At 32.9% G+C, this 26,306-nt stretch overlaps 1 protein-coding gene across 4 annotated transcripts in view; it reads right to left on the bottom strand.

Moving 5' to 3' along the window:
* Positions 1-25,093, bottom strand: part of LOC124363095 (F-box/LRR-repeat protein 15-like) — a 28,488-nt gene extending 3,395 nt beyond the window's left edge. Inside the window, exons 1-7 of one of the 4 annotated variants that reach the window (XM_046818205.1) lie at positions 25,024-25,064; positions 24,769-24,827; positions 20,648-20,897; positions 16,287-16,448; positions 5,305-5,481; positions 2,934-3,091; positions 1,274-1,405 (exon numbers count right to left, since the gene is read on the bottom strand). In XM_046818205.1, coding sequence (XP_046674161.1) covers positions 1,274-1,405; positions 2,934-3,091; positions 5,305-5,481; positions 16,287-16,448; positions 20,648-20,854 — 836 coding nt within the window. In that variant the 5' untranslated portion in view covers positions 20,855-20,897; positions 24,769-24,827; positions 25,024-25,064. The other 3 variants (XM_046818206.1, XM_046818204.1, XM_046818207.1) reach the window with 3 other exon arrangements.
* Between the last annotated feature and the right edge of the window lie 1,213 nt (positions 25,094-26,306).

The following is a 26,306-nucleotide window of genomic DNA, read 5'->3' as shown; positions in this document are numbered from 1 at the left end:
ATCACAAGTATCATATCAATTGCTCATATCAATCATTTTACTATTTTTGAAAAATAAAAATAAAAAAACTTTTTTGCTTCAATTTATTACATTGCTATATCTTAAAATGTGACAAGTAAAAACTAGTTTCACACAGTCCCAAGAGTTCTGGATGCAGCAGTGTACAAACATAAATATAGAAAATACGAACGGCAATTAAAGTTAGTTTTATTCGTAAGAGTATGATAATTGATCAATTAGGTTATCTATCTACGGTTTTTCAAACACCAAGTATGACAAACACGTTTTAGCGATCAGTAACTTGTATAATGCCAACCATGACGATAATTAGTAACAAGGTGAATCTCAACACATTCGATAGTCGAATCCGATTCTAAATTAAAAATTAGTGGGAAGATGTAATAACAGTTTAATTGTATCCAACATTTTCTTGAACTTGTTCATTTGTATATTTTTTCAAAATTCTAATATTGTAAAATGCATTTTTCCTACACAAATCTTTAATTATACCAAGTTTAATTTTCTGAACTCAGTTTTTAAGTATATAGGAAACCAAGAATGTGATATATAAAATTGACTGTGGTTGCAACAAGACGTATATCGGCCAAACATCAAGACCTGTGGAAATTAGGGTAAAAGAACATATTTATAATTTATTATAAAAAAGAAAACATTGAAAAATCTAAATTAGTTGAACATGCAGTAAAGGAAAATCATCATATAAATTTCTATTCATCTAGTGTAGTGTTTAAAGAATCATCCTGGACTAAAAGAAATAAAATTGAAAGTGCATGTATGACAGTTTTAAAAGATAATTGTATTTCGCAACCTTCCGTAAATTTCATGATATTTTTATACCATTAGTGAAAAAAGAAATCCATTCAAAAATTATGAATTGCAAACCATATTTTTCTACATAATTCTTTTATAATTTATTAGTTTTTTGTTTTTACAGTTAGTTTAAAATTTTATTCTATTTTATCATGTTTTTTTTTTCTATTTTACACATATGTTTTTTTCTGTAAACAATATCAAACTGATGATGCCTTAACCGGCGAAAGCGCTTTGTAAATAAATTTAATGTGGAAGTATGAAAAATGTCTTTTCCATTAAAAAAATTCTAAGTATATAATCAAACAGTTATATCACCTATTACCATGATAGGTATGAATTCAAAATTGATATTACTGTAATTCAATTTATAATTATATAATTTCACTCAAAATCAACATTATCATTAATATAATACTAACAAACTATGCTAAATAATTACCTCATGCCATACCCAGTGACAGTTACACAATCAGATATATTTAACGTCTCCAACTGTTTGGCACATCGAGCAAGCAGTGACAACGTCATGTCATTGACACATTGCAGACGTGATAGATTCAACACCTTTATTCTTCAAAATTAACACAAAATTATTACATTTTTATACATGTTAATTTTACTAAAACTATTTATAATGAATAATATGTAACAAACTTCACTTTTTTAACGTACTTTAAATAGAACGTAACAAGAATAATGATACAATTAGATGTTAGTTTTATATTTTTAGTAGGAAAGCTCCAAATTGCAAATCCTTTGTCCTAAGACCAAAATTAGTCAAACTGTAGAGTATTGAAAAGAAATTTGAGTTGTTTCTCAGATACTTATAAAAACTGTTTCACTGCTCCGACTTCACGGCCTCAAAACACTGACCTTAAAAAAATCTAAAATGTAACAGAAGATTGTACATCTTTCAGTGACAATCATGTACTTCAGGAATGTTTTAAATGTCATTTAAAAGGAATATGCTCACGATGTCCCTGTTTTTTAAAGGGAAAATGCATGTGAAACCGCAGGTAACTGCTAGTCAGTATATTATTATTTTGTTAAAAACTTATGATCATTTAAAAGTAGTAAAGTAATTATATAATATAGGTGGAATCTTGTGCTCTTACGATATGTCTGTTTGTAAAATCATAATGGAAATAAAGACGTTTTTAATTTGATGTTACATATGTTTCAACTAGGTATACAAAATTTATTACATCCGGGAATTTCTTACATCGGAGTATGTTATACGGGGACTTACAATGTGTAATAAACTTTGGTGTTATCCAAAGGCAACTATTTTTTAATAGTTTTTCTTACCAAAACCAAAAAAAAAACTATTATTAAATAGTTAAATAGTAAAAAAACATTATTAGAAAAAGCTGACTATATTACTTCCTGTGTTAATTACATGTCATTATGACAATCGATTCTTGTTTTCTGTCTCTCAAAAAGGTCTCTCTATCCCTATCTACTATTTCATATTAGGCTACAGAAATAGGTAAATATATACATATTATAAATATAAAACTTTAACGAGCATTCACATGATCTGAGTCAGAATTCAGGTACTAACTTGAGCAATGTTTTCTTTTTTCCCCAGAAGTAAGGGGTGAAGCCTGCACTGATGGCCAGGGACATTTCCGATCGGTTCTTTCCTGACCTCAGATCACGTGCCTGATTGTCCAATGTGATATGACGTTAGGAAAGTTATATCAAATAGTAGATAGGGACAGAGTGGCCTCCTTCTCGCTGACATCACAAACATAGCTTCCTTTTGGGAGACAGAAAATAAGAACTGATCGCCAAAATGACATGTGATTTTCACAATAAATCAAATAAAGTCTCTTCTTTCTTATAATGTAGGTTTTTAGAATATCAGTAAGAAAAACTGTTCTAAAAATAGTGACCTCCGGATAATACCAAAATACCTAAACTTAACTAGAAATTTTACAAAATTCTCTTTCCTTGTTAGACAATGTTGGTTCCATTCTATGCAATAAAAACACTTTGGTATAAGGTTTGATAACAGTTTCAAATTAAGCCAAAGTTAGTCTACAAGAGCAGGACTCAACACAGATCTATGGTTAAAGTTTGGTATATTCACTTACTTTGAAGAAATCATTAAGAATCTATTCAGTGAATCTCGACTGATTAAATTACAGCCTGAGAAATCCACCTCTTCTAGACCGTGTTGGTGTAAAGTGAGTGCATGGAGACATCCAATTGTCAACCAATAGCAGTTAGCCAGATTTAGGGTCTTGAGGTTCTGGAACATTACATAACCTGGTTCAGACACTCAAGTATGTTTCAATTTATCAACAAACTAGTAGTAGTCTAAAATTTTCAAGTGTACAAATAATTTTTTTTATGGATTAATTTTTCTTCAAAACTCTCAAGGTCAATAAATAACACAAACTTTTCTTACGTCATTACTCTCAAATTTACACCTCTAAAAAGACTTTCTTCGAATGTGAGTATATTCTGACTTGTCAGAAAACGAACATCAAGAAATCAACTTCATCATTCTTAGATTGACACCACTTTTAAGACCCTTCAAACGTGAGAATAACTACTATCAAACTATATACTTTATAATTTTATAATTTATTAGTGTTGTCTTTAACACTAATTATGTTTTCAGATATGTTACTTTAACTACATTGAGTATACTTATAACCATCAGATATTGAATTTATATTAAAATGAGATTAAATATGAAATTTGATTCAGTTTTTTTAAAAGTTGCTTGTATATGTTACCTAATCATATTTAAAAAAAGTATAATGTGGAACACTGTAAAAAACTATAGATTTGAACAAAAACATAGACACTGTATTTTCCAATAATAAAGCTAACCTCAACTAATTCCACACATAGTTTTTTTCAGTCAATTCTTTTATTCATGCCCTCAACCTGTGATACACCCACAGTGCCTAGCTCATACCTACCTCTGCAAGTGCTTCAAATATATCCTTACGTGCTGCGCATTTACAATAAAAACGGACCAGAGTGAATGCTTACTCTCCCATGGTATGTAAATACAATTGTCATAATTGTTTACAACTTATATTCAGTATAGATTTTCCCAGGTTAGTACTTATTTTTTACAGGTTGAAGTTCGATGAGAGTAAATATGTTTATCTTTGACAAATTTTGTTGACTAGTACATTGGAAGGTGACATGACAATTTATATGGATTTGTAACTGTATAACATTAATAAATGCTTCTAACCAGTGTATTTTAAAAATTAAATGATTTAAAAGATAGCACTGATAAACATTCAAAAGATGAAGCGTAAACTTTCTTCCAATTGTTCAGAGAGAAACAATTCAATTGATGTACATTTTATAGTTTTTTCAAACTATATCTTCATTCATAGAATTTTAATGTGTGTTCAACCAAAAAGAAATGCTATTAGGACTTATAATAAAAGCAAATTACATAAAGAATTATAAAAAATATGTGGGATTCTATCAATGTCTCATTGAAAGGTTTACTGTCTTAACAGCTTTATACAACCTGTTCTATTGTCTTCTATTGTATTTAAGATAGGGGAGGCGATTAGGGAGCTGATCTGTGATGTGTGATTGTAAAGTGTTGGTATCATCCTGCAATTTGTCAACAATTGAGCTCTTGTTAGCTATGAAGGCTGTTTAGTGGAGTTGAAAAATAATGAAGATGAAGGACTGCCATCATCCTGCAATCTGTCAACAATCTGGTGCTTTCTGCTCTGTTTAGTGGAGTTGAAAAATAATGAAGATGAAGGATTGCCATGCCATCAACCTGCAATCTGTCAACAATCTGGTGCATTTTGCTCTGTTTAATGGAGTTGAAAAATAATTAAGATGAAGGACTGCCATCAACCTGCAATTCTGTCCAAACTCTTCAGTGGGATTGAATAGTAATAAAGATGGAGAGTTAGCATCATCTTGTAAAAGATGAACAAGGGATTGTTCTCTGAGGAAAATAACAATGTTTGGTAGTCTTAGTCAAGGTAAAGATGGTTCAAAGGCAGCATGAAATTAGAGGGAACACTACGCTGAAGAAGTTTATTTGTTCATCCAACCTGATATATTGATTCATGGAATTAAAAGGGCTAATGTAGGAGTGTAACATAGTCTCTGATTTAATTCAAGGTTTATTTTACTTAAATGTACTTCGAGCAACAGGAAGCGATAGTCTTCAAGTTTTCTAGATAGTAAACAACTCAAGGAATTTGCAGTATGACATGATAAAAAATATGGTTTAATTTTATTAACGAGTCAATTATTTGAGTTAAAATCACAGACACTTTAGTAATAATTATGTATAAACTGCCACAGTAATCATGTATAAACCTGTATAAGCTGAAGGCACTAGCAAGCAAGTAGGTGGAAAATTATAAGGAAGATGCTTTCTTTCTTCCCATATATTTCTTATGCTACTAATTAACAATATTCTACAATTCATACAGTTAAATAAAACATTATACAACTTACCTTACTTTTAATCATTGCAGGTTGTAGACAAATACTTGATAAATTTAAACAATTGTTAAGAATAAGTTTTGTGATTGAGTCATTATTTTGTAGAAGAGGAACAAGCAGATCGTCTGTCAACCAATCACAATTCGCCATCATTACTACTTGTAGGCTTGTACAATGCTGCTGTACTACCTGGAAAATTAAAGATTACTTGTAAAATCAATTGATCCAGTGTGATTCATGTAACTTTCTTCAAGTATAAAATACGATATTTCTTGTTTTCTTGGTGCCAACATCACTCTTAATCAGACGTTTTAAGAGCTTGCATAAATTATTAATGTTGGGTTTACTGGAAGTGAAATAAAATATACTAAAAGTGTAAAATGTTATAATTTAAAAAACACTTGAAATCAATTCACATTAAAAATAGATATTCTATTTTATATTTTAAAACAGGTTGAGTATATAAAATACTACTTTCATAGACCAAAAATTTATACAAATTGGTCAATAAATAATTTTACATTTAAAATATTTACTAAATAACATACATTTTGACATATTTTAATCACTCACTATAATATATGAATTGAGAAGAATGGTTAGGTATTTTTGTATAACACATCTAAAATATCCCTTGACTTTTTTACTATTAATCTGAAAGATATACTTTAAGGGTTATTTAAAATACTCAGGGGCCAAAAATGACTAATTAAAATGTTTTCTTCAAAATTAGAAGCAAAAATCTACTGTCATTTATCAATTTTACAATTATATAGCCATCAACAAATAAAACGTATAGTACATTACATAGACAAAAGACATACATACAATACACTATGTTAAATTTAAAAACATAATAATATAATTAGCCAAAACATGATCGGGTCATTCCATGTCAGTTCAATCAGACCATTTCACCCAGCATCTCAGATTTGTAGGAAACTTGGTAGCTTTGTTCTTTAAGTAATAAGTTGTTCTTTAAGTAAGTTTCTTCTGGTAAGTAAAACTACCAAATTTGGAATTTATATCTCGCTTAGTTTTCCAGTTATGGCACATTAAAGTTTTTCAATTTCCGCACTGTGGATAGCGCCAAACAAAACATGACATAGAAAAGAAAATAAGTTCTCATTTCCTCATTTGACACTCAATCTTCATGAAATTTTCAAGGCAGGTTCCTTGAGTACTAAGGAATTTGAAAAAATACCTCAAAAGTCTAAGTCGAACCTAAAATATTATAAAAAATTACATTCTTTTATTTTTTGTTTAGTTTTAAAAACACAAACATGTTTCACGTTAAATTCAATATCTCAAAAAGGGAATGAGGTAATCAAGAAATCTTTTTTACTAAATTATCTGCATGGTATGGGCTTTAATTTAGTACAATAGTTATTCTGTGTATTTTGTTCCCTCTCTCTTAAGTGCATTGCAAGTTTCAGTATGTTTTTTACAAGTGATGTGAGGTTCTCTCAATCCCAATGAATACCTATAGCTTTAAAATGAAAGGTTAGCTATTACTAAATTTCTATATTTATTTGGGAAGTATAGGTTTTTAATAAGAAACTATTATATATAAGAAATAATTTATCATATTTTTTTAATTTGAATCAGAAAAACACAATATATAATATTTAATAAGAAGCAATTCTACATTTTGCAATATAAATGTAAATATGTTCACTTAGAAGTTTTGATTGAATATAGTATGTAAGTTAAAAGTTAACATTCATGTTATATTCAAGTATAAAAATAGACAAGCAGATAGTTTGGCTCAACAGGCAGCAAGTTGCTACAGGAAATTTTTATGTCTTGACAGGCTGCAGTTACTCTGCATTCTGACTGTTGATTATGAGTCAGTCTATTCTTAGTGCTCCTAGAGTAAACATTGTTATAAGTGATGTTTATTTTTCTTTAGTGTATGGAGGAGAGCGTGCTTGACACCACTGGGCACGTTGTCATTGGCGGTGATTTCAACGCGTGTTCCGTCGAGTGGGGAATGCCCTCTACCAACTCCCGGGGGAAATACATCTTGGACTTAATCGCCGGGGCCGGGCTCGTCGTCCTCGACCAGGGTGACACGCCTACTTTCCGGTGCTCCGGGCAGAGAAGCACGATCCCTGGCGTAACCATCGCGTCTGAGTCTCTTCTTTCGAGGATCTCTGGCTGGAGGGTGGTGGGGAATTACACGGTTGGTGACCACCAGTACATTGTTTTTGATCTGCATGATATAAACCGTAGAGTTTCCGCATCTCGGGAAGGGCCACGCCGGTGGAACACCAATAAACTGGACGTGGTTAAGTTCACCGAAGTAATCTCTCGGGGAGCGCAGGCGAATCCTGGTGAGACTGGCGCCGAGGCATTAGTAACATCCACGATGGAACTTATTGTCTCGGCCTGCGACCGGTCTAAGGAAACTCCGCCGCGACAAGCAACCCGTCTACTGGTGGACTGAAGAGATTGCGGAACTCAGAAGAACATGCTTAAGAGCAAAACGTGCCGACACTAGAGCGAGAATTCCTGCAGACAGAGTTCGTAATTCGGATGTCTACAAAAGCTGCTAGAATGTCTCTCCGCCGAGCCATCAACAGGAGCAAGGCGAACAGCTGGAGGAAACTTCGGGACGACGTCGATTCCGACCCTTGGGGTTTGAGTTACAAAGTTGTGACCCAGAAACTCGGCGCCCGCTCTCTACCTTCCAACATGGAGGGCGCCACCATGGAGAGGATCTTCACTGCCCTATTTCCTGTACATCAACAGCGACCATTAGTTGACTTCGAACGGGTGGAGAGCTTTCCGCTCTTTACCATTGAGGAGTTGGAAACCTCCGTTCTCACCCTGAAGAGCAACAAGGCTCCTGGCCCAGACGGGATTCCCAGCGAGGCTCTGAAGAAGATTTTCACCATCAATCCCGGGTTGTTGCTGAGAATGTACAATGCCTGCTTGGTTGAAGGAGTGTTTCCATCTCCCTGGAAAACCGCCAGGCTAGTGCTTATAAGCAAGGGAAAAGGTGATCTTGAGCTGCAGTCGTCCTACAGACCTATATGCATGTTGGACACGGCAGGAAAACTTTTTGAAAAGTTTATTCGTTCCCGCCTGATTTCTGCCGTGGTAGCTGCCGGGGACCTTTGCCCTCGTCAGTACGGCTTCAGAAAGGAACGATCAACAATCGACGCGATCGCTGAAGTACAGAAAGCAGTTGAGAGAGCCGAGAGCCACAACCATTTCTCCCGCCGAGTAGTGCTTCTTGTTACGCTTGATGTCAAGAATGCCTTCAACTCGGCGAGATGGGTCGATATGTTGGATGCGCTTCGTGACACCTTCCGCATTCCAACGTATCTGTGCGGCTCATCGAGGACTACCTCCGTTCTAGGCGTCAGATATACGACACCCGAGTCGGAGTGCGGACGGTGGAAGTCACCTCTGGTGCCACGCAGGGTTCAATACTCGGCCCGGATCACTGGAATATCCCTTATGACAGCCTCCTGAGATCCGAGATGCCAGAGGAAACCATCTTAGTTGGGTACGCCGATGACGTTGCGGCTTTCATCGCCGCACGCAACGTTGAGCTGGCCCAGCTAAAGTTGATCCAGGTCATGCGCGTGGTCAACGCCTGGATGTCCGATCACGGTCTTTCGCTTGCTCTGAGCAAGACAGAGTTCGTGATCCTAACAAAGAAAAGAATTAACACCGTCGTCCCGCTGCGAGTGGAAAGGGAAGTGGTCCAGTCAACGCGTGCCGCCAAGTACCTCGGAGTCATGGTGGACAAGTTAAGTTGGAGAGACCAGATCTTCCGTACGGCGGACAAGGCTGCTAAGGTGGTCTCTTATCTTAGTAAGCTGATGGTCAATGTCGGGGGTCCAATCACCAAGGAATTCTATAGGTTGCGACTCGCCCGGGTTCAGCGTCAAGCTGCGCTCCGGGTATGTTCCGCCTATCGGACAGTATCCGAGCCTGCCGTCCTGGTGGTTGCCAGAGTCATCCCTGTCAAGCTCTTGGCAGGGGAGTGGAAGGCGATTTATCATAGACAAGGCGAGATCGGCAAGGACGCAGCAAGATCCGAAGAGCGCGCCCGAACCTTCCAGCAATGGGAACACAGCTGGGAGCACGAAACCCGAGGACGATGGGCTGCGCGACTCATCGAACAGGTTCAACCATGGGTCGAAAGGCGGCATGGCGAGGTGGACTACTACCTCACTACCTCACGCAGTTCCTGACAGGTCACGGCTATTTCAAGTCGTACCTGAACCGGATGGGCAAGACCGGATTGCATCTACTGCCCGGGCGTTCCCGACAACGCGGAACACACCTTCTTCCGTTGTCCGCGTTGGGAAAGGCCCCGCCTGGAGGCCACAAGAAAACTCGGTGTGTGGCCACAATAAAAGGCCGCGAAGTGGCCCAGACCGAGCGGCTGGATAAGGAGCGAGCCCCACGGGCTTAAGCCAAATTTAGGCCTAGCCTGACATAATGTGATTAATAATTTCAGGTTAGAATCCTAAAGAGTAGAGGTTTTTTAGTGGGTAAACCCGTTTTTAGGGGAGTCCCACTACAGGCTGGCCACCTGCATGCGTAATTGCATTTTTCCTGCCTCTCCCTCAAAAAAAAGAAAAAATGTGTATTTGTTATAATCACCTCTTTTTCAGGCCAAGTCTACTAATGAACATAAACAATTTATTAAATAAAAAAAATAAATAAAAAAAAAACAGTAGCAGTCGTGGGACTGCCGATAGAAGTGAAAACGGAACTATTAAGTTGAGAGTAATTAACAATACGTTATAGTAGCAGTACATCTGTAATTGTAAAATGTGACGCGTTTTGAATTTTCCAATTTTAAAATCCACGAAAAAATATTATCAAATAACTAGAAATCTATTTTACCACGCTAGTAAGATAAATCTTATACCGTAATAATACTCATTTCATGATGAAGAGGTTAAATATTAAAAACATAATTAAAATGAATAATGCTAAATTTTAAATACAAATATTCGTACAAATATTAAAAATGTTTAAAAATATATTCGTTGTTTTCATTATTCATTTATCTGTATAAAAATATGTTGTAATTGCTCAATATTAATAGTTAGTTAAACATAGAATACAAGTGAGTAAACACAGAGTGAACAACAGTGAGTTGAACACCGTTGTATAATACAGTTATTGCTACGGATAAAGTATATAATTGCAATAACAATTAAACCCACAATATTTTTAAAAACTAATAAATTAGTTAAATTAACTTGGTTCTTTCGTAAAGGTATTTTTATTGCACAATAAACTAATTTATTGAGTTAATATGAGTATCAGTGAGCCAATGCGCCAACTACAGTTCCGGCAGAAACGTTCACTCATCACTTCATACGCTACTACAGGCTAAACTAAACTTTCCAATAAAAATTATGGTTGCCTGTAAAGTCGGTTTTACGGGCGAAGATTTTACGTGACAACGTCTTTTTCTCGGTAGAATATTTATTGATATGAATATTATTAAATTGCACAATAGGAACAAGGAATTGAATGAAAATAAGAATTGCACAAATTTTAACTATAGAAATATATTTTGTTTACTGAAACATTGTACATACAGTAATTTGAAATTAATTGAAATTTGTTATTGTAAATGGTAAAGTGGAATAAAACATTTACTAAAATTGGAATTTGAAATTCTTGCTAAACACAGTTAAATTCTAACTCCGCGCGTGGTGATTGATCGGTTTAGTTCGTTTGTTTGGTCGCACTGTTATGACAGGTTAGAGGTTATAATTTGTTATTTTTAAATGTTTGACTAGCAATACGCGCTGTTTCTTCTCAATCGACTGAATTACGATTGATTGCAGAGTGATTTAAACTAATAATTTACTTAACACTATCAACATTTTTTCAATAGTATGACATAACCTATAAACTCAGTTTCTCAACTTTTGTGTCAATCTAACAATTAATCAATCAATCATAGTTTACGATAATGAAATATCAGTGTACAATTATTTACCTTTATTGTTGTAGTTGTTGTAAATGACGAATCTAAGAACTCCACATTTTCACGAATAAACATAGTTATCTGCTTTATCCCGTGCGGCGGACCCACTGGACGGGCATCGTAACGTTACCGGACGTTACACTTTTTCATGAGTGACTCCGAGCCGCAACCTAATTTAAGACGTTGTCACGTCAAAAAAAGTGAATGGGTGAATTTATTAATTTTTATTTAATTTATGTTTATTTATGTGAATTTAACGTAATAAAAATTTAAATACACAAAGATAATTAGTTTTTAATTTACATTTTCAGTTAATTTGTTTGGCAAAATTGTTTCTATTGAATTACTTACATTTTTGTTTTTTTCATAATCCAATTAGGAAGAATAACAATTTAACTTGCTTTTAAATAAAGTTTGGTTTAAAATGGACAGTAAGTGTAGTATAAAGTTATTAAAACTGACAGAATGCCACAAAACCACTTATGTCGTAAAAAAGTGGTTGGAAAATGTGTGTGATCTGTCTGAAGAGCTTAACTTGATAAAGATAAGAAGTGAATTAGATAGTAAAGAAATAATAAACATCTGTTTTCATCACAAGAGTTTACTATTGACAAAGTATGAATTCTTATAAAAGGTGTGCTGTGACTCATATAAAATCACAAGAAACCCATTAAAAATACTTTAAGGGTACCTAGTACATTTACAGCAGAGTGAGACCTGTGTTACAAAAGATCTAAAAGTCAAAGCTGAGGAAACGTTATGTACTTATTACTATAAAACTATATTCTCAACTCCAATTAACTCTGAAGAAGAATCACAAGATAATGATGATTTTACGATGTCAACTGAAACTCAATTACAAAAAGAAAAGGCTATTGATTCTTTAAATGCTTCTTTGACGGATGTAGGATACTCACCTTTCAAATTACATGCATTAAATGAAAACTCCAAAGTTGGTTATGCTCAAAATAAACTAGAAAACTACATAAAAATGTTAAATAGAAAATTGAGTTTTAGATGTTGAAGACAACTTTCGACAAACAAGAAAATACAACTATTGACAATTCCCGCATCACTGAATTCAAGAACAAATCAAGAACAAACATCAAAGATACTTTTGAAGTGTCCGATTATTCTACAAGACTAGCAAAAAAAATTGTATGAAGAAAAACGGTTTTTGGCAGAACCTGAAGCAAGGAAAGGAAAGAAAATGAGTCCCGAGGTTGTTGAGTTAGTTGTCAATTTCTATCAGAGTGATGAGCAGTCGAGAGTTTTACCTGGTGTGAAAGATGTATTAAGCTTAGGGTAAAAACAATATGAGAAAAAAAAGGTTAATTTTAAGTAATCTGAATAAAATGTTTGCAAACTTTAAATGGGAATATCCTGAAATAAAAATAGGGTTCTCTAAGTTTTGTACGCTTCACCCCGAATGGGTCATTTGAGAAACAACATAAGTAAAAAAAGTGAACTTTAGGAAAACTAAAAAAAAACTGTACAATATAGTTACATTAACCAATAAAAATAAACAAAAAACGAAGAATAATCCCAAAACATGGCATAAGTCCATTTGTAGGTGTAAACAAGTTTGTTTTCATTTTTCATTTAAGAAAAAAAAATCTTTTTTGACTTGGACTTATGTGCTTTCTCAAATGAACGAAAGCTTTTAACAATAAATAATGGCATTTATTGTTATTATTGAGGCCTAATAGCTCAGGTTATTGAATAAAACTCTAGTTCGCAAAGCAAAATTATTTATTACATATTAATTTATAAGGTTAGTAAAAATTGGTCCATGGACAAAAATAATTACTAATTTGAAAATATACAAACGCTAAAAAGCATTTTATGTATGTCAGGTTTTAAACTAAACATTTTCCACTTCTGGCCTCTCTGTATTGATTGTTGGCCAAGTATTTAATTGTTTATAAAAAATCCTCACTTCTTCGTCATCCGGGAGGTATGGACTGAGTTTTTTTATATCTTCCATTTTTTTTAAGTTTATTGGAACACACCCACCAGGGTAGTTAGTTACAGTAGCTAAAGTCTCTGGAAGTACCAAGTTGTTCTTGTTAGAATTTCTTAAACTAAATGTCTGTAGCTGAAGTCCATCTATGTATGTTCGAGCTTGAACTTTATATTTTACAGTTTGAGAATGAGTAAACTGTAAAAACTTACTAATTTTAAAAGGAATTTTTTGTTCTTTTGGTACATGTCTACCTGAGCTTTCATCAGATACCATATTTATCTTATAGAAATTAGGCCACCAACCTTTATAGTCAATAATGTTACATGAATCAGGCATTACAAACGTGAAATCATTTTTCTTGGAAGAGTGATGTTGAGTAGTCAGCTGATTGATGCCTCACATCTGTTCCATAGAGAAACAACACAAGTACTGGACTTATGTTGTTCCTCAAATCAACTATTTTCCAAAGACACTTGAAATAGGCTTTGGATGTGTAGGACTTATGTTGTTTCTCAATGGAAATGTGTAAATAGCCTTATACTCAAGGAATCAACAATAAAATCATTTTTTTGCCCAAATGGACTTATGTTGTTTCGCAAATGACCCGTTCATGGTGTGTTCTGGCTGGTGCCAGTGGAACTCACTCTGTCTGTGTAAGTACTATCCATCAAAATGTAATACTTCTAATACATGTAGCACAACTAGAAGAGTTACAAAGATCTAAAAAAAACCTGGTTTTGTGTGAAATTTAAATCAAAACAATGTTTAGGCTATGTGAAAAATGGCCATCTAAAAAAAATCTGACCACATTTTTATAAACCAAATTTTAAAACTATGAAGAAGATGATAGAATGGATTACAAGCAATGGGTTGCTACAGATCGGACGCATATGGTAACATAAACATCAACTATTGATGAATGTGTTGATGAACTGACGTCCAAAGTAGAAAAGTTAACCTCTCATTCTTACATTGCCAAAAGCCTGTCAAGCTACTTTAAAAGCCTTAAAGATGCTTGTGAGTCAAATATAGCCATCATATCAATGGATTTTAGTGAAAATTACTCATTTATGATTCAAGATGAGTTCCAGGGTTACCACTGGACCTCAGACTCGTATACTGTTCATCCAGCAATCATCAATTTGTGTATTGACCAGGAAAAAATAGTCTCATCCCACTGTATCATTTCCAACGACTTGAATGATGATGTTTGTATGGTTTATAAAATTCAAGAAACCCTAATAGAATTCGTCAAGGACAATTTCCCTAACATCACAGACGTTTTTAATACAGTGACGGTTGTGCAGGGCAGTACAAGAACAAATACAACTTCATGAACCTTTCACTTCATGAAAGACTTCAAAATTAATGGCCAATGGTCTTTCTTCATTACAAGTCATGGCTAAACAGAATGCGACGGTATTGGAGGAACTGTTAAACGGTTGGTGCAAAAAGCAAGTCATCAAAGGCCTATTGGCAATCAAATACTGACTGCAACTACCTTTTTTCAATTTTGTCAATCTAACATTGCCAAAATCAATTTCCACTTCATCTCAAAAGACTCAGTAGATCAGATTTGTTGCAAGCTTGAAAAACTCTTTGAAGATCTATATTCCCTTCCAGGTACAAGAAGTTTTCACAACTACAGACCCCTCGATTGTTTTGGAACTATAGAAGCAAGGTGAGTCAGTTGCGATGAAAAACCAAGTCTAACATTCAATTTGAGAAGAGGATTAACTTTCAAAGTTAAAGAAGACGATCAATATCCCTCTTACTTCATTGCGTGTACATATGACAATCTCTGGTACTATGGAATAATAACAAATGTTGCCAAAGAAGATGGAGATGTAAAAGTAGTTTCTTCACCCAGCAGGACCATCTCATTCTTTTTACTGGCCCAGACGAGATGATGTATGTGACGTGCCAATTCCATACATCCTTGCAGTGGTTGAGCCTCCACACACCTCAACGGGAAGGACTTATCAATTCCCACCAGATTAGTTGAAAATATATTCAAACAAAAAAATTAGTTTATAAGCTTGCAAATCTTCTCAGTGAAATGGATCTAATGATATGCATTTGGTGTGTGTAAGTACAGTTTTCAATACACTTAATTTGTATGTAAATAATAAGTTTATATTTTAATACTGAACCTATAAATCATATCTAAACTCAAATATTTTTAATTCTCATTACTTACTATTTAATATACTTTTCCAAATATTAATATGCAGTTTATATCTTTCCTTTAAAAGCTATAGTTATTCATTGTTATTGAAAGAACCTTACATCGCTTGTAATTAATATATTGAAACTTGCAATGCATTTTATAAGTATAACGAACAAAATACACAAAATATTTGTTTTACTAAATTAAAGCCCATATTATGCAGATAATAAAGAAAAAGATTTCTTGATTCTTTTAATTCCCTTTCTGAGATATTGAATTTAATTTTAAACTATTTTTGCGTTTTTAAACTTAAAAAAACAAAAAATGTGATTTTTTATCATATTTTAGGTTCAACTTATAGACTATTGAGGTATTTTTTTCAAATTCCTTAATCAAGGAACCTGCCTTAAAAATTGCATAAAGATTTGAGTGTCAAATGAGGAAATGAGAAATTCTATGTCATGTTTTGTTTGGCGCTATCCAAAGTGCGGAAATTGAAAAACATAAAAACTTTACAGTGCCATAACTAGAAAACTAAGTGAGATAAAAATTCCAAATTTGGTAGTTTTACTTATCTTTACATATAGAACAAAGCTACCAAGTTTCATACAAATCTGAGATGGTGGGTGGAAAAACTATTTTTTTCTGGTTGAATTCCACACCAGAATGACCCGATCAATAATTTTAAGTGTAAGGCTCAGGAAAGTTCAAGACACATTGAAGTTCTCATACAAAGCATGAAAATATATAAATTGACAATGCAGGTCAGTCTAAACAGAAAAAAGCATCCCCAGAGAGTGAAAACTGCCACACATCCATCTGATCTAAGTAAGATTAATATTAGTAGTAAAAGATTTCTGAAGTGAATAAAATGCCTTACTTACAAGCCAGCATTTCAATTCAGCTGCATTCAGTTGTTCTACTACCCTTTTCATTAGTACTGGTTCTGCATTAAATAATTCATTCCACGGTTCAGTAAAGATTATCTTCAGTGGTCTTGTAGAAAATAAAATAGACTGTGCCGTGTTAATATAATAGTCATCGTCCTCATTAAAACAAACAAAATCATTTTGGTTTTTTGTAACATGGATTAAATTCCAAATATAAAAATGGAAGGAACTGTCATTATATTATAATTAATACAACATTGCTTACAATCACCCTGATACACTAAAATGGCCATAATTCTCACTACCTTTCTTTGCTGAGTGAAATCTGACTAGTACCCTTATTATTTCCCCCAGAGCATTGCAGCTTATAGTGAGAGTGAAATTTGCTAAAGGAAAAAATAAGCATCATATCTTCACCAACACAAGATTTTAATTTGTTAGCAGAAAGAGGGCCCCATCCAGTTTTGAAATTACTGTATTGGTGTGAGCCTTCCAAGAAACTTCTGGTCAAAAGTCACTCCAAATAATAATCGGTTTAGAACATTTTTCCTGTAGATTTTATTTTCTTCAACGTGAGTCAAACTGATTCTGTTTTATCAGTATTAACTTCTACATTATTATAATTAAACCAAGAATTAGCAACCTCCATTACCTCATCACTATGTGCTCTTACCCCATTGGGTAATTTACCAGTAACTATAAATGAAGTATAATCAGCATGAAGAAAAGTCTTACATGGAACATTGATAGTTTATAGTTCATGAATGGTCTTAAAAAGGCAGATAGTTTTTTATATATAATAATCAAAAGCGGATCCCAGCAAGGACCTCTCAAAATGTGAGCTCTGTACTTGCAACTGAGACTTTAATGCTTTCTGCCACAAAGATAAGTTTTAAATTGCTAATATTTAATGTCCTAGCACTACAAACTATCTTTTCCCCAATGCTTATATATAATGGTTAATAAATTCTTCAGCTGTAATAGGCGATATCAGATTTTCTTGTCTATAGTAGTTACCAGCCTCTGATTTAATTACATATCATGCAGCTGAACATTTATTTTAAGAATTTTGTTCTCATTCTACATGATTTTTGCTTTTTTAATTTTAGGTCTATACAATTTTCTTTTAGCTGTGTGGCAGTTTTTTAGTTACGCTTTATTTTTTATAATTTGGTATTTGGAACAGATCTTGTAGCAGAATTAATGTATTCCTCATCTTTCTTAAACTATCATCAAACCAGAAATAATTATGCTTGTTTTGTTTTCTATGTTGAGCGTTATTAGTTTTCCTTGGATGGCTATGATTGAACACTATTGACAGCCTATTTACAAAATATCCGTATGTACAATTTACATCCTCTATGTAATACAATAAACGGCAATTCAATGAAAAGCTCGCTTCTACAAACATTTCCAAAGTTTCATGACTTATGATTTCTGCATCAAATATTTTTAGACTGAGGAAGAGTAAATTCAAATTAAATAATAAGAGTGATCTGAAAATCTCATCTTCCGTCAAAATCTTACTTAAATCAGTGGCTATATAGTCTATACGCTTTTTATTTCTAGTTGGGGGTTTGTTTACACAGTACAGATTGAATGATTTTAGATTATCAATAAACATTATTGTGAATTTATCTATATTCTTTAACATGTCAATGTTAAACAAACAAAAGGATTTTCAGATGCAAATAAACTTTTCACTGTGCTTCCCAAAGTTCTATTTCTTTTTGTAATTGAGGCATCTCTTCATACGTTACCTTGGTGTAACCCATGTTACTGGCCGAATTAGATTGTAGAAAATCTACTTGTTTAGTCTGAACATCATTTGCAAGCAGAAGAAAGCAATTAAGACATTTTGAGTTCATATTTTCAAATGATTTTAGTTTATTTTGCAGATCAACAATGTCCTTCTGAGGAACATTACTGACTTCTTCCAGGCTCTCAATTGAAGACAGCATTATTTTTCATTTCCTCCTACATAATTGTACTGAGAGTTTGAAATTGTTTCTGTATTCCTCCTTTTCTTTTTTACTAAGAAAGATCAGTTCAGCCTTTTGACATTAGGTAATATTGAACTTATTACACTAGTAACTGCTTCACTTAACTGTTTTTCCATTAAAATATATTTTTGTATTAATTCTTCTATTTCCTCTTCTTCCTACATGACTTCAGTCTTTTGACTCTAATTCACGAGATGATTTGGTGATTTTTATATCACGCAATTATTGTTTCAAATCTTCACTTTACGTAAAAGAGCAATTCCAATGTCAACAGAAAGTAACATTGATAACTCAGAGTACGTTTTCATTATCTGAATTAGCTAGATCCTCCGTAGAACCCTGTAAACAACCTGGGCATTTCCATTTTTCTTGTCATTCTTTATTTAAGTATTTAACTGTAGTGCATGCCAAATTAATACATAAAATATGTAACCAACTTTTACATAAACCTGTGCAAAATACACCTCCATGTCACACATATCTCCCAAGTTGTTTATGTTTTCTCCCATATCTGATGCCGTGTACTAAATATGTTAGTCTAGTAATAAACAAATAAAGTACAATTCTACAATCATACCACAAAAATTTCACCGTTAACAGTCACTCCAAAATGTTACTATTAAAAACAATATAATGAATTTCCACTGACTGACTTTTTTTACCCATTTCATTTAGTGGCACTTTTCTATTCATGATTTGAAAAACTTGCAAAAAGTACATTGTATTAATGGTTGTGGTTTTGATCTTAAGATCCTCAGAATATGAGTCAGTCACTCAATCAGATAAGCCACCAAAAACTCTGATAACAGATTGACTGGTGATAGTTGGTAAAGCTAGTAAGTAGCATCCAGGTGCCAGTTGTATCTGATAAGAAGGTAGTCCTTTATTATTTATAAAACTAAATAAACAGGAAATTATTTAGTTTTATTTTCAGTTCTTTGAGATTTTACACATTAAAAAAGTGCAGTGTCAAAACTACCACCTTCTATTTGTAGCACCTTAGAAATTACACAACTTTACAAAAATTTAACATAAATACACTTTTTAATCACAGTATAATGATTAGTTTTAAGGAGCTAAACTAATAGATAACCTGTCTCATACACTCCTCCTCATTCAATTCTTAGTTAATATATCAATATAAAAGTTTATTGATATATTAACTCAGGGAAGAACGAGACGTACTATGATCTCAAAGTTCATTGGTCATCCTGACGTTTGACAACAATGGAGCAAGAGCAATGAGAAATTAAAATAATGTATAAATAATCAATTGCAGTAATTCATTGTATAAATTAATTAAAATGAAATAAATATAGTTCATGAGATTTATATTATAATTACAAGTCAAAGGGGATAAAGTCCTTAAATTTAGGTATGGCTGCACTCAATTATTATTGTAATAAATAAATCCCATACAATTAATCTTGTTTCAATACTAAATTTGTTTTAATAAATATTAAATTATACCCAGGTATCCAAGAAGGAGGCTAGAAGCAATGGGCAAGATTTATATCAACAGACTCCTAGGTCACAAAATGAACTTGCTGTTCAAGGATATAGTATGATGCAGTTGTCAAATTTCATTACAAAAATTTGATAACAAACTGTTCATAAATTATTCCAACAATGATGGAGACATATTGATGTAAGCACTCTCTAACCAACTTTAAAATACATTCTATGTACCATAAGAGAAAAGGAGATTAATTTGCATTTTGCAATAATAGTTAATAAATCCATTCTAGTTTATTATTCTAGATAAACTCACAAAGTAACTGTTTCCCCAAAAACTAAATAAATTTTACCCCACAATTTTAGTAAATAACAGTTTATAAACATAACCTCCTCTAAACTAGTTTAATGGATTCTCCACTTCCTTAAATATATTCCCGAGTTAGCCTTTAAAATACAGAGTGAATCTAAACTGCGTTCTACAAACTACAGGAAACACATTTTTACTGCTTTCATGTAACAATTTTGGGAGTATTTACATTTAGTACAACATTAAAAATTAATTTTCTCAACTATTTATATATCGATCAAAAGAAATAAGTTGCTAAACATTTTGCATTATTATGGGCTATTTTTTACATGTTCTAAAAATTAATTTTTGACATTGGTTACTGTGAAATTTGGCACAATATTTACAAATAGCAATAAACCATATTTATAGACACCTTATTCTTATACTGTTTGATCCAGAAACAATATTCTTCTTAAGTTTTATAACTTACGGTATTGTAGTTGAGAAACACTCTGTATATATTTATTACCACAGTTTAATAATTCATAAATACAGTACAATATTTACAGTGTACTGTTCAAAACTAATGAAAGAAACAAACTTACCTTTACAGCAATATGATTTGCAATTTGACTGAAAAGACTGATATTAAGCACTTTCATTTGACCGAAGTAGCTATCAATTAATAATTTGAACTGCTTCGACACTCTTCTCATAAGGAACAGATCTTTCAGAGAAAGTAGTGGTAATATTTTGGTATACAAAATGTCCTCCCAAAATAAGTCAAGGAATGCAAGTTTTTTGTCTTCCATTATAATATATGTAGTATGCAAGATATTCTTCTTCAGCCAAGACCTGAAATAAAATAACAACTTTTTTTTAATAAGTATAAACACTTACTATTAGGATGCACTGTCCACATTCATTACTACCACAGATATAATATAAATCTTTTTAACACTTAAAGCAATTCTTCCACCCATTAAAAAATTAAAAACTATGTGAATAAAATATATTCCAAGCACATAAATACATTTCTCTTGTATTCCTTGTTCACTGAACATAAAGCATCCACTGTGCACAGAGTTTCACAACATTATCCTTGCAGATCACAGCTCACCAGTGTCGGCTGCTCACTAAGGGCGTCATTAAATTTGAGATTTTGGATCGTAACGTTATGAGATGTCTCATTTTAACAATGTAACAAGTAATGTGTATCCAAATGTTTTTCAGGTTTTTTTTTAAGTGAATACTTCTTAATCAATGGAGTACAACAAAGTTTAATGAGATTTTTTTCAACTGGATTTAACTGACAGTAAACTCCTGTTCTCAGTCCTAAAATTTACGTATATTTTTTTCATTGTGACATCAAGGCAAACTCATCTATGGCACTGGAAATATCTTAGAACAAAAAAGATTGCAAGAGTCTTAAGTAGGCCCTTTTTGACAGAAGTAGTTTTCTGGGATATATATGAATGTAAGCCTACATATTTTCTTGGTTGGGACAATAAAGTAAATTCAAATTCGACACCATAAATACATTAGACCATTAACTAAGTAAATTCAAATTCGACACCATAAATACATTAGACCATTAACTAAGTAAATTCAAATTCGACACCATAAATACATTAGACCATTAACTAAAACGGCCTGAATACGCTTTTTGATTTTTGTCCGAAGTAGGCTTCTCAGTTCTACATGTTTACATATATCTATCTAATACCTTTAAACAAGCAATTCTTGTATATAAATGTAAAATCTGGATCTCGGAAACGGCTCCAAAGAATTTCATGAAATTTAGTATGCAGGGGGTTTGGGGGCGATAAATCATTCTATCTAGGTTTTTATTTTTATAAAACATTGTTTTAACCCTTTTGAGTGCCGGAGCATTGCTATTTGCGATCCTTCATTATATGGAAGAAATGCCAGAATCGCTATTTGCAACTTCTGCAGTAAGTTAAAGCTTATATTTTATATAGTATTTATCTAAATTGGCTCAATGACTATTAATACGCATTCCAAAGGCTTCAACGTAACTTTTGGTGTAGGTTTTGTTGCATTCTGGTTAGATTCTGATTTTTACGGCGGTTGTAAAGTGAGTGCGTCAGTCAAGTTTAGAATCGACCGCTACGCGGACGAGCCGTCACATGTTTTGTTTGCGCTGGTGTTTATTTCACAAATGACTGTAAATATTGAAAGTTTTTAAATGTAAATGGGTTTGTAGTGTTAGTATCTTCAAATTATTTCGTTTGTGTACGTTGTTCTAGTCTGTGTGTAAGTAGAGCAATGACTTGACCGTGAGTTACAGTGATCGTGAGCAGCTAGTACTTTACTAAATACATTTGTATAGTTTTTATGTTTTTTGTGTTTGTTCAGTGATATTTATAAACAATGAGTCGTAAAAACATTGCTGACAATGAAGACCTAGTATTGCAGGCATTAGATTTAAGCATTAGCAGTGTAGACAATACACAGAATGTTAGGTTAGGTTAGAAACTTTCTGGTTTTTTAGTGGTTCATATTTTCATAGATTTATTTTCCAAAATTTATTTACAAGTACAAAAAAAGTTTCTATATGTCTTTTTGTAAACAATTAAATGGAGTATAAGATAGAATCGTACCAGTAAGTTAAACGCCGGGGCGGCAAATCACGAATTTGACGTTACCAACGTATTCTGCTCACCCTCCTGAACAAAAAATATATATATAGTACTATGGGGTGCAAATGACAAATAACATGATTTTAGGGGGTATATTGATAAGTGGTTAAGTTCCTAATGTTTTAATGTTCAGTTTGTGTGCTGTGTCTGGATAATCTGTTTACTTGAATATTATCTGCGGCCGGGACTGATAGCAGCCTGATAACGTACCTGTTATCTGAGTTCTCCGGGGCATGGGTCAGTTCTACACAAGATATCGTGTTCAGTAGGTCGGATTGAGTGAGTGCGTTTACAATGATGAATCAACCATCCACTAGTTCAACCAACCCTAGTGAATTGTGTGTGTCGGAGTGTTTCGTAGGGCACGTAAAGAGTTTACGTTTTAACCGAAACGAAATTATCTCTTTTTTAATTGAACATGGAATTTTTAAAAATGAGTGTATGTGTTCGTCGTGCGGTCGAGTGGTGTTTTTAAAACCGGGAGACTTTGTCGTTTCGTTGTGATAGACGACTTTTTTGTTGCTGCTGCTCAGCTGTATCCGCCAACACACTAATGGTATGTGTTCTCTGATCCATCTATATATTTGAGTTTTTCATGATTTATTTATTTAGTTTTTTAACTTTACATGATTGCCTTTGCATTACATTTCAATTTATATTTATGATCAGCTCCTCTAGTATTTTATATTTTACTGATAGGTAATATCTCGAGGGATGTTTTTCTTTTATTGACATCAGCGCTGGGGCAGCACCGAATAGAATAACTAAAAGTGAAAAAATAAAATATTTCAATAACACTAAGTTGTGTCAAAATACAAAACAAAATATTTTTGCTCATAAAGTTTTTGTTATTTTTTTTTTTATTGGTATAAAAACGTTAAATAAGTGATCAATGTATGATATTTATAAAGAAAATATATTTATCTTAAGAAAAAACAAAAACCCAGGACATTATACCAATAAATAGTTTTGTTATGAATTTTTGACCAGACCCTTGCAGAATCAGGCATTTTCGCTCGGCATTTTATGCATACCATTATATCAAAACACCGTGGCACTCAAAGGGTTAAAGGTGTTTCTAAGCTATTAAAAACTGCTATAAATTCATTATTTGTATTATTACAAATTCAAATTTATTTATTATTTCTTTGTTTACATTCTATAGTAAATGACATCTGACGTATCTTAACAAGAGTAGTAAGCCAATCCTCACAGCTGATGTTTCATCAGAAATTCCAACGAATAAAAAATACAAATTTTTGTATAAATTAACGAAAGTTCAAACTGAAAGGAAACTTTTATTGTTAGTTCATGAATAATTTCACTCGTCTTAAAACTAAATCTATTTCATATACTTCATCCCACACATACTGCTAAAGTCAAGTGCCTGCAAACCTTAAATAACATAATACAAGCAGAAAGGTCTCATGATTTAGATGTTTCGACTTCTGCAAGATATGCGGCAGCGTGCGGCACAATGTGTAGCTACCGAAAATGACAAGCAACGAGAATACCGATTAAAAGAACAAAGACGTCGAGACGGAAGACATTGTAGGGCTTTAGAACTTGATAATTATTTACCGACATATAAATAGATCACGCCTTAGGATTATTTGAAATTTTGCGATGCATTGCATTTCCCTGAGAAACAGTTTTCTAATCGCATAAATATAAATTCTTTTGGTGACTTTTGTTTGCATGGACGAATTAATGGAGCAACCAAAATTTTCGTATGAATAGGCTACGCCTTTTTTTAAACAGTCACCCTTATTCGGAAGTTTCATGAAAAAATAAGAAACATAAACGCATCTTTTGCTCTAGCATCCTTTAATGCAAAAGATGACAGAACAATAAATAGACATGGCATTTACAGTTTAATCATTTGAGGAAAAGTATATCATAAAATGAATTCCCAAACACATACCAGAAATATCCCTACCAGAAAAATACCAAAGCTCGGTTTCCTGATAATTCTATATATCAGAACAACATATACTAGGACATTCTAATAAAAGTTAACAAATAGCCCTACTATCTGCTGTCACCTATAAAAATTGACTTACCAATCAACTGGATTCTTGCATTAAAACAAAGATAATCTGTTGATGTTCCTGGATTCACACTGAAATAAAATACAACTAAACCACGATAAATTTGTAATTCTACAAAATGACTGCAAATAAAAATGACATACTAAAATATAACAAACCAAATGTAAGTATGATATATTTCTAATACTACAAAAGAGAATTAGGCTATATCTGCTTCAATTCATATTAACCAAAAATAAAACAGTAGACATCTGTATTCTGACCAACCTAAAATTAACAGTGTTAACACCAGCGACTAGTAGACGTAAGCTGATTTATTCCTTTTTTGCTACAGACAGCGCACTGCCCTCGGCCCACTGACTCATAAACGTAGTCTGGTAAAAACAAAAATGTCCGGCCATTAAAGCCACTTCATATAGTAAGGTGTCCGAAAGATATCGATAAATATAGAATAGCTGAACAAACACAATAACACAGTTAATTCACTATTCTCAAAAGTTTATATTATCATTTTAATTTTTAACAAGAATTTAGAACTCAACACCTTTGAAAACGACTACTACAATATTTGGTATTGGTATAATAATATCTACATTAAATAACCCACTAAAATGTATTTATATCTTCACCTACAAGTATGAAATTTTAATTATTTTATAAAAGGGAGACAACCGACTAAATACCTTCAAATAGAATCAACTATATTTGAATGAAAGGCTTTAAATACAAATGATGAGATTATTTTTAAAGCCACGAACAATTTGACGTTTTGTTTTATACATATAGACTAATTTTATGTTTACTTTAAACCACAGAAAATCTACATAGTAATACGTAAACCACTATAATTCTGTAACCCTATTTACTGTAGACTCTAAAACCCAATAAAATAAAGTATTTTAAATATATTTTAAAAATAGACTGGACAACATTATTTGGAAACAATTACTTTACTTCAGCACCTTTCGAAAAATACAAGACTACGCAAAGAAATCTACATATAGCAATATATGTGAACTACTACACCTCCGTAACCCGATTAGATATCCATTTTTATAAAGACGGAAATAAAAGATTTTATGTCTGCTCTAATAATATACTCGACAAAGATTAATAACAGATTAAATTTTCATAAAGGAATTTTTGAAAACATATAATATATATATTAGAAAATATATAGTATTAGGAGACTGAAACATTTAGATTATCTTCTGTTCGTCAATGCCTATGCTATAAGGTACCTACAAAAGAAACTGAATGGTTCCGACAATGCGTAGTTGAGGAACTCCTATTTTGTTACTTTCAGTTTTTAAAGTGTTGAATTTTGGATTCTACTTCTTTATTGTTAGGATATATGACCATATAGATAGAGGTAAAGGTGGTAATATGAGCCCTGTAGGTATTATGAGCCCCCAATATTTCTGGTCATACAGCGCACGCAATCTAGTGGGGATCGATGGGAACACCGTATTAAGTTCCTGTTTTAGGCCGCTAGAGCTCTCTGGTTCAGTTAATTGATGATAGTTGGTGGTTGTGGCACTGGTTGTTCG

Source organism: Homalodisca vitripennis, chromosome 5 (assembly GCF_021130785.1).
Source record: "Homalodisca vitripennis isolate AUS2020 chromosome 5, UT_GWSS_2.1, whole genome shotgun sequence".
NCBI classification, from domain to species: domain Eukaryota; kingdom Metazoa; phylum Arthropoda; class Insecta; order Hemiptera; family Cicadellidae; genus Homalodisca; species Homalodisca vitripennis.
This window is presented reverse-complemented; position numbering and strand designations above follow the sequence as displayed.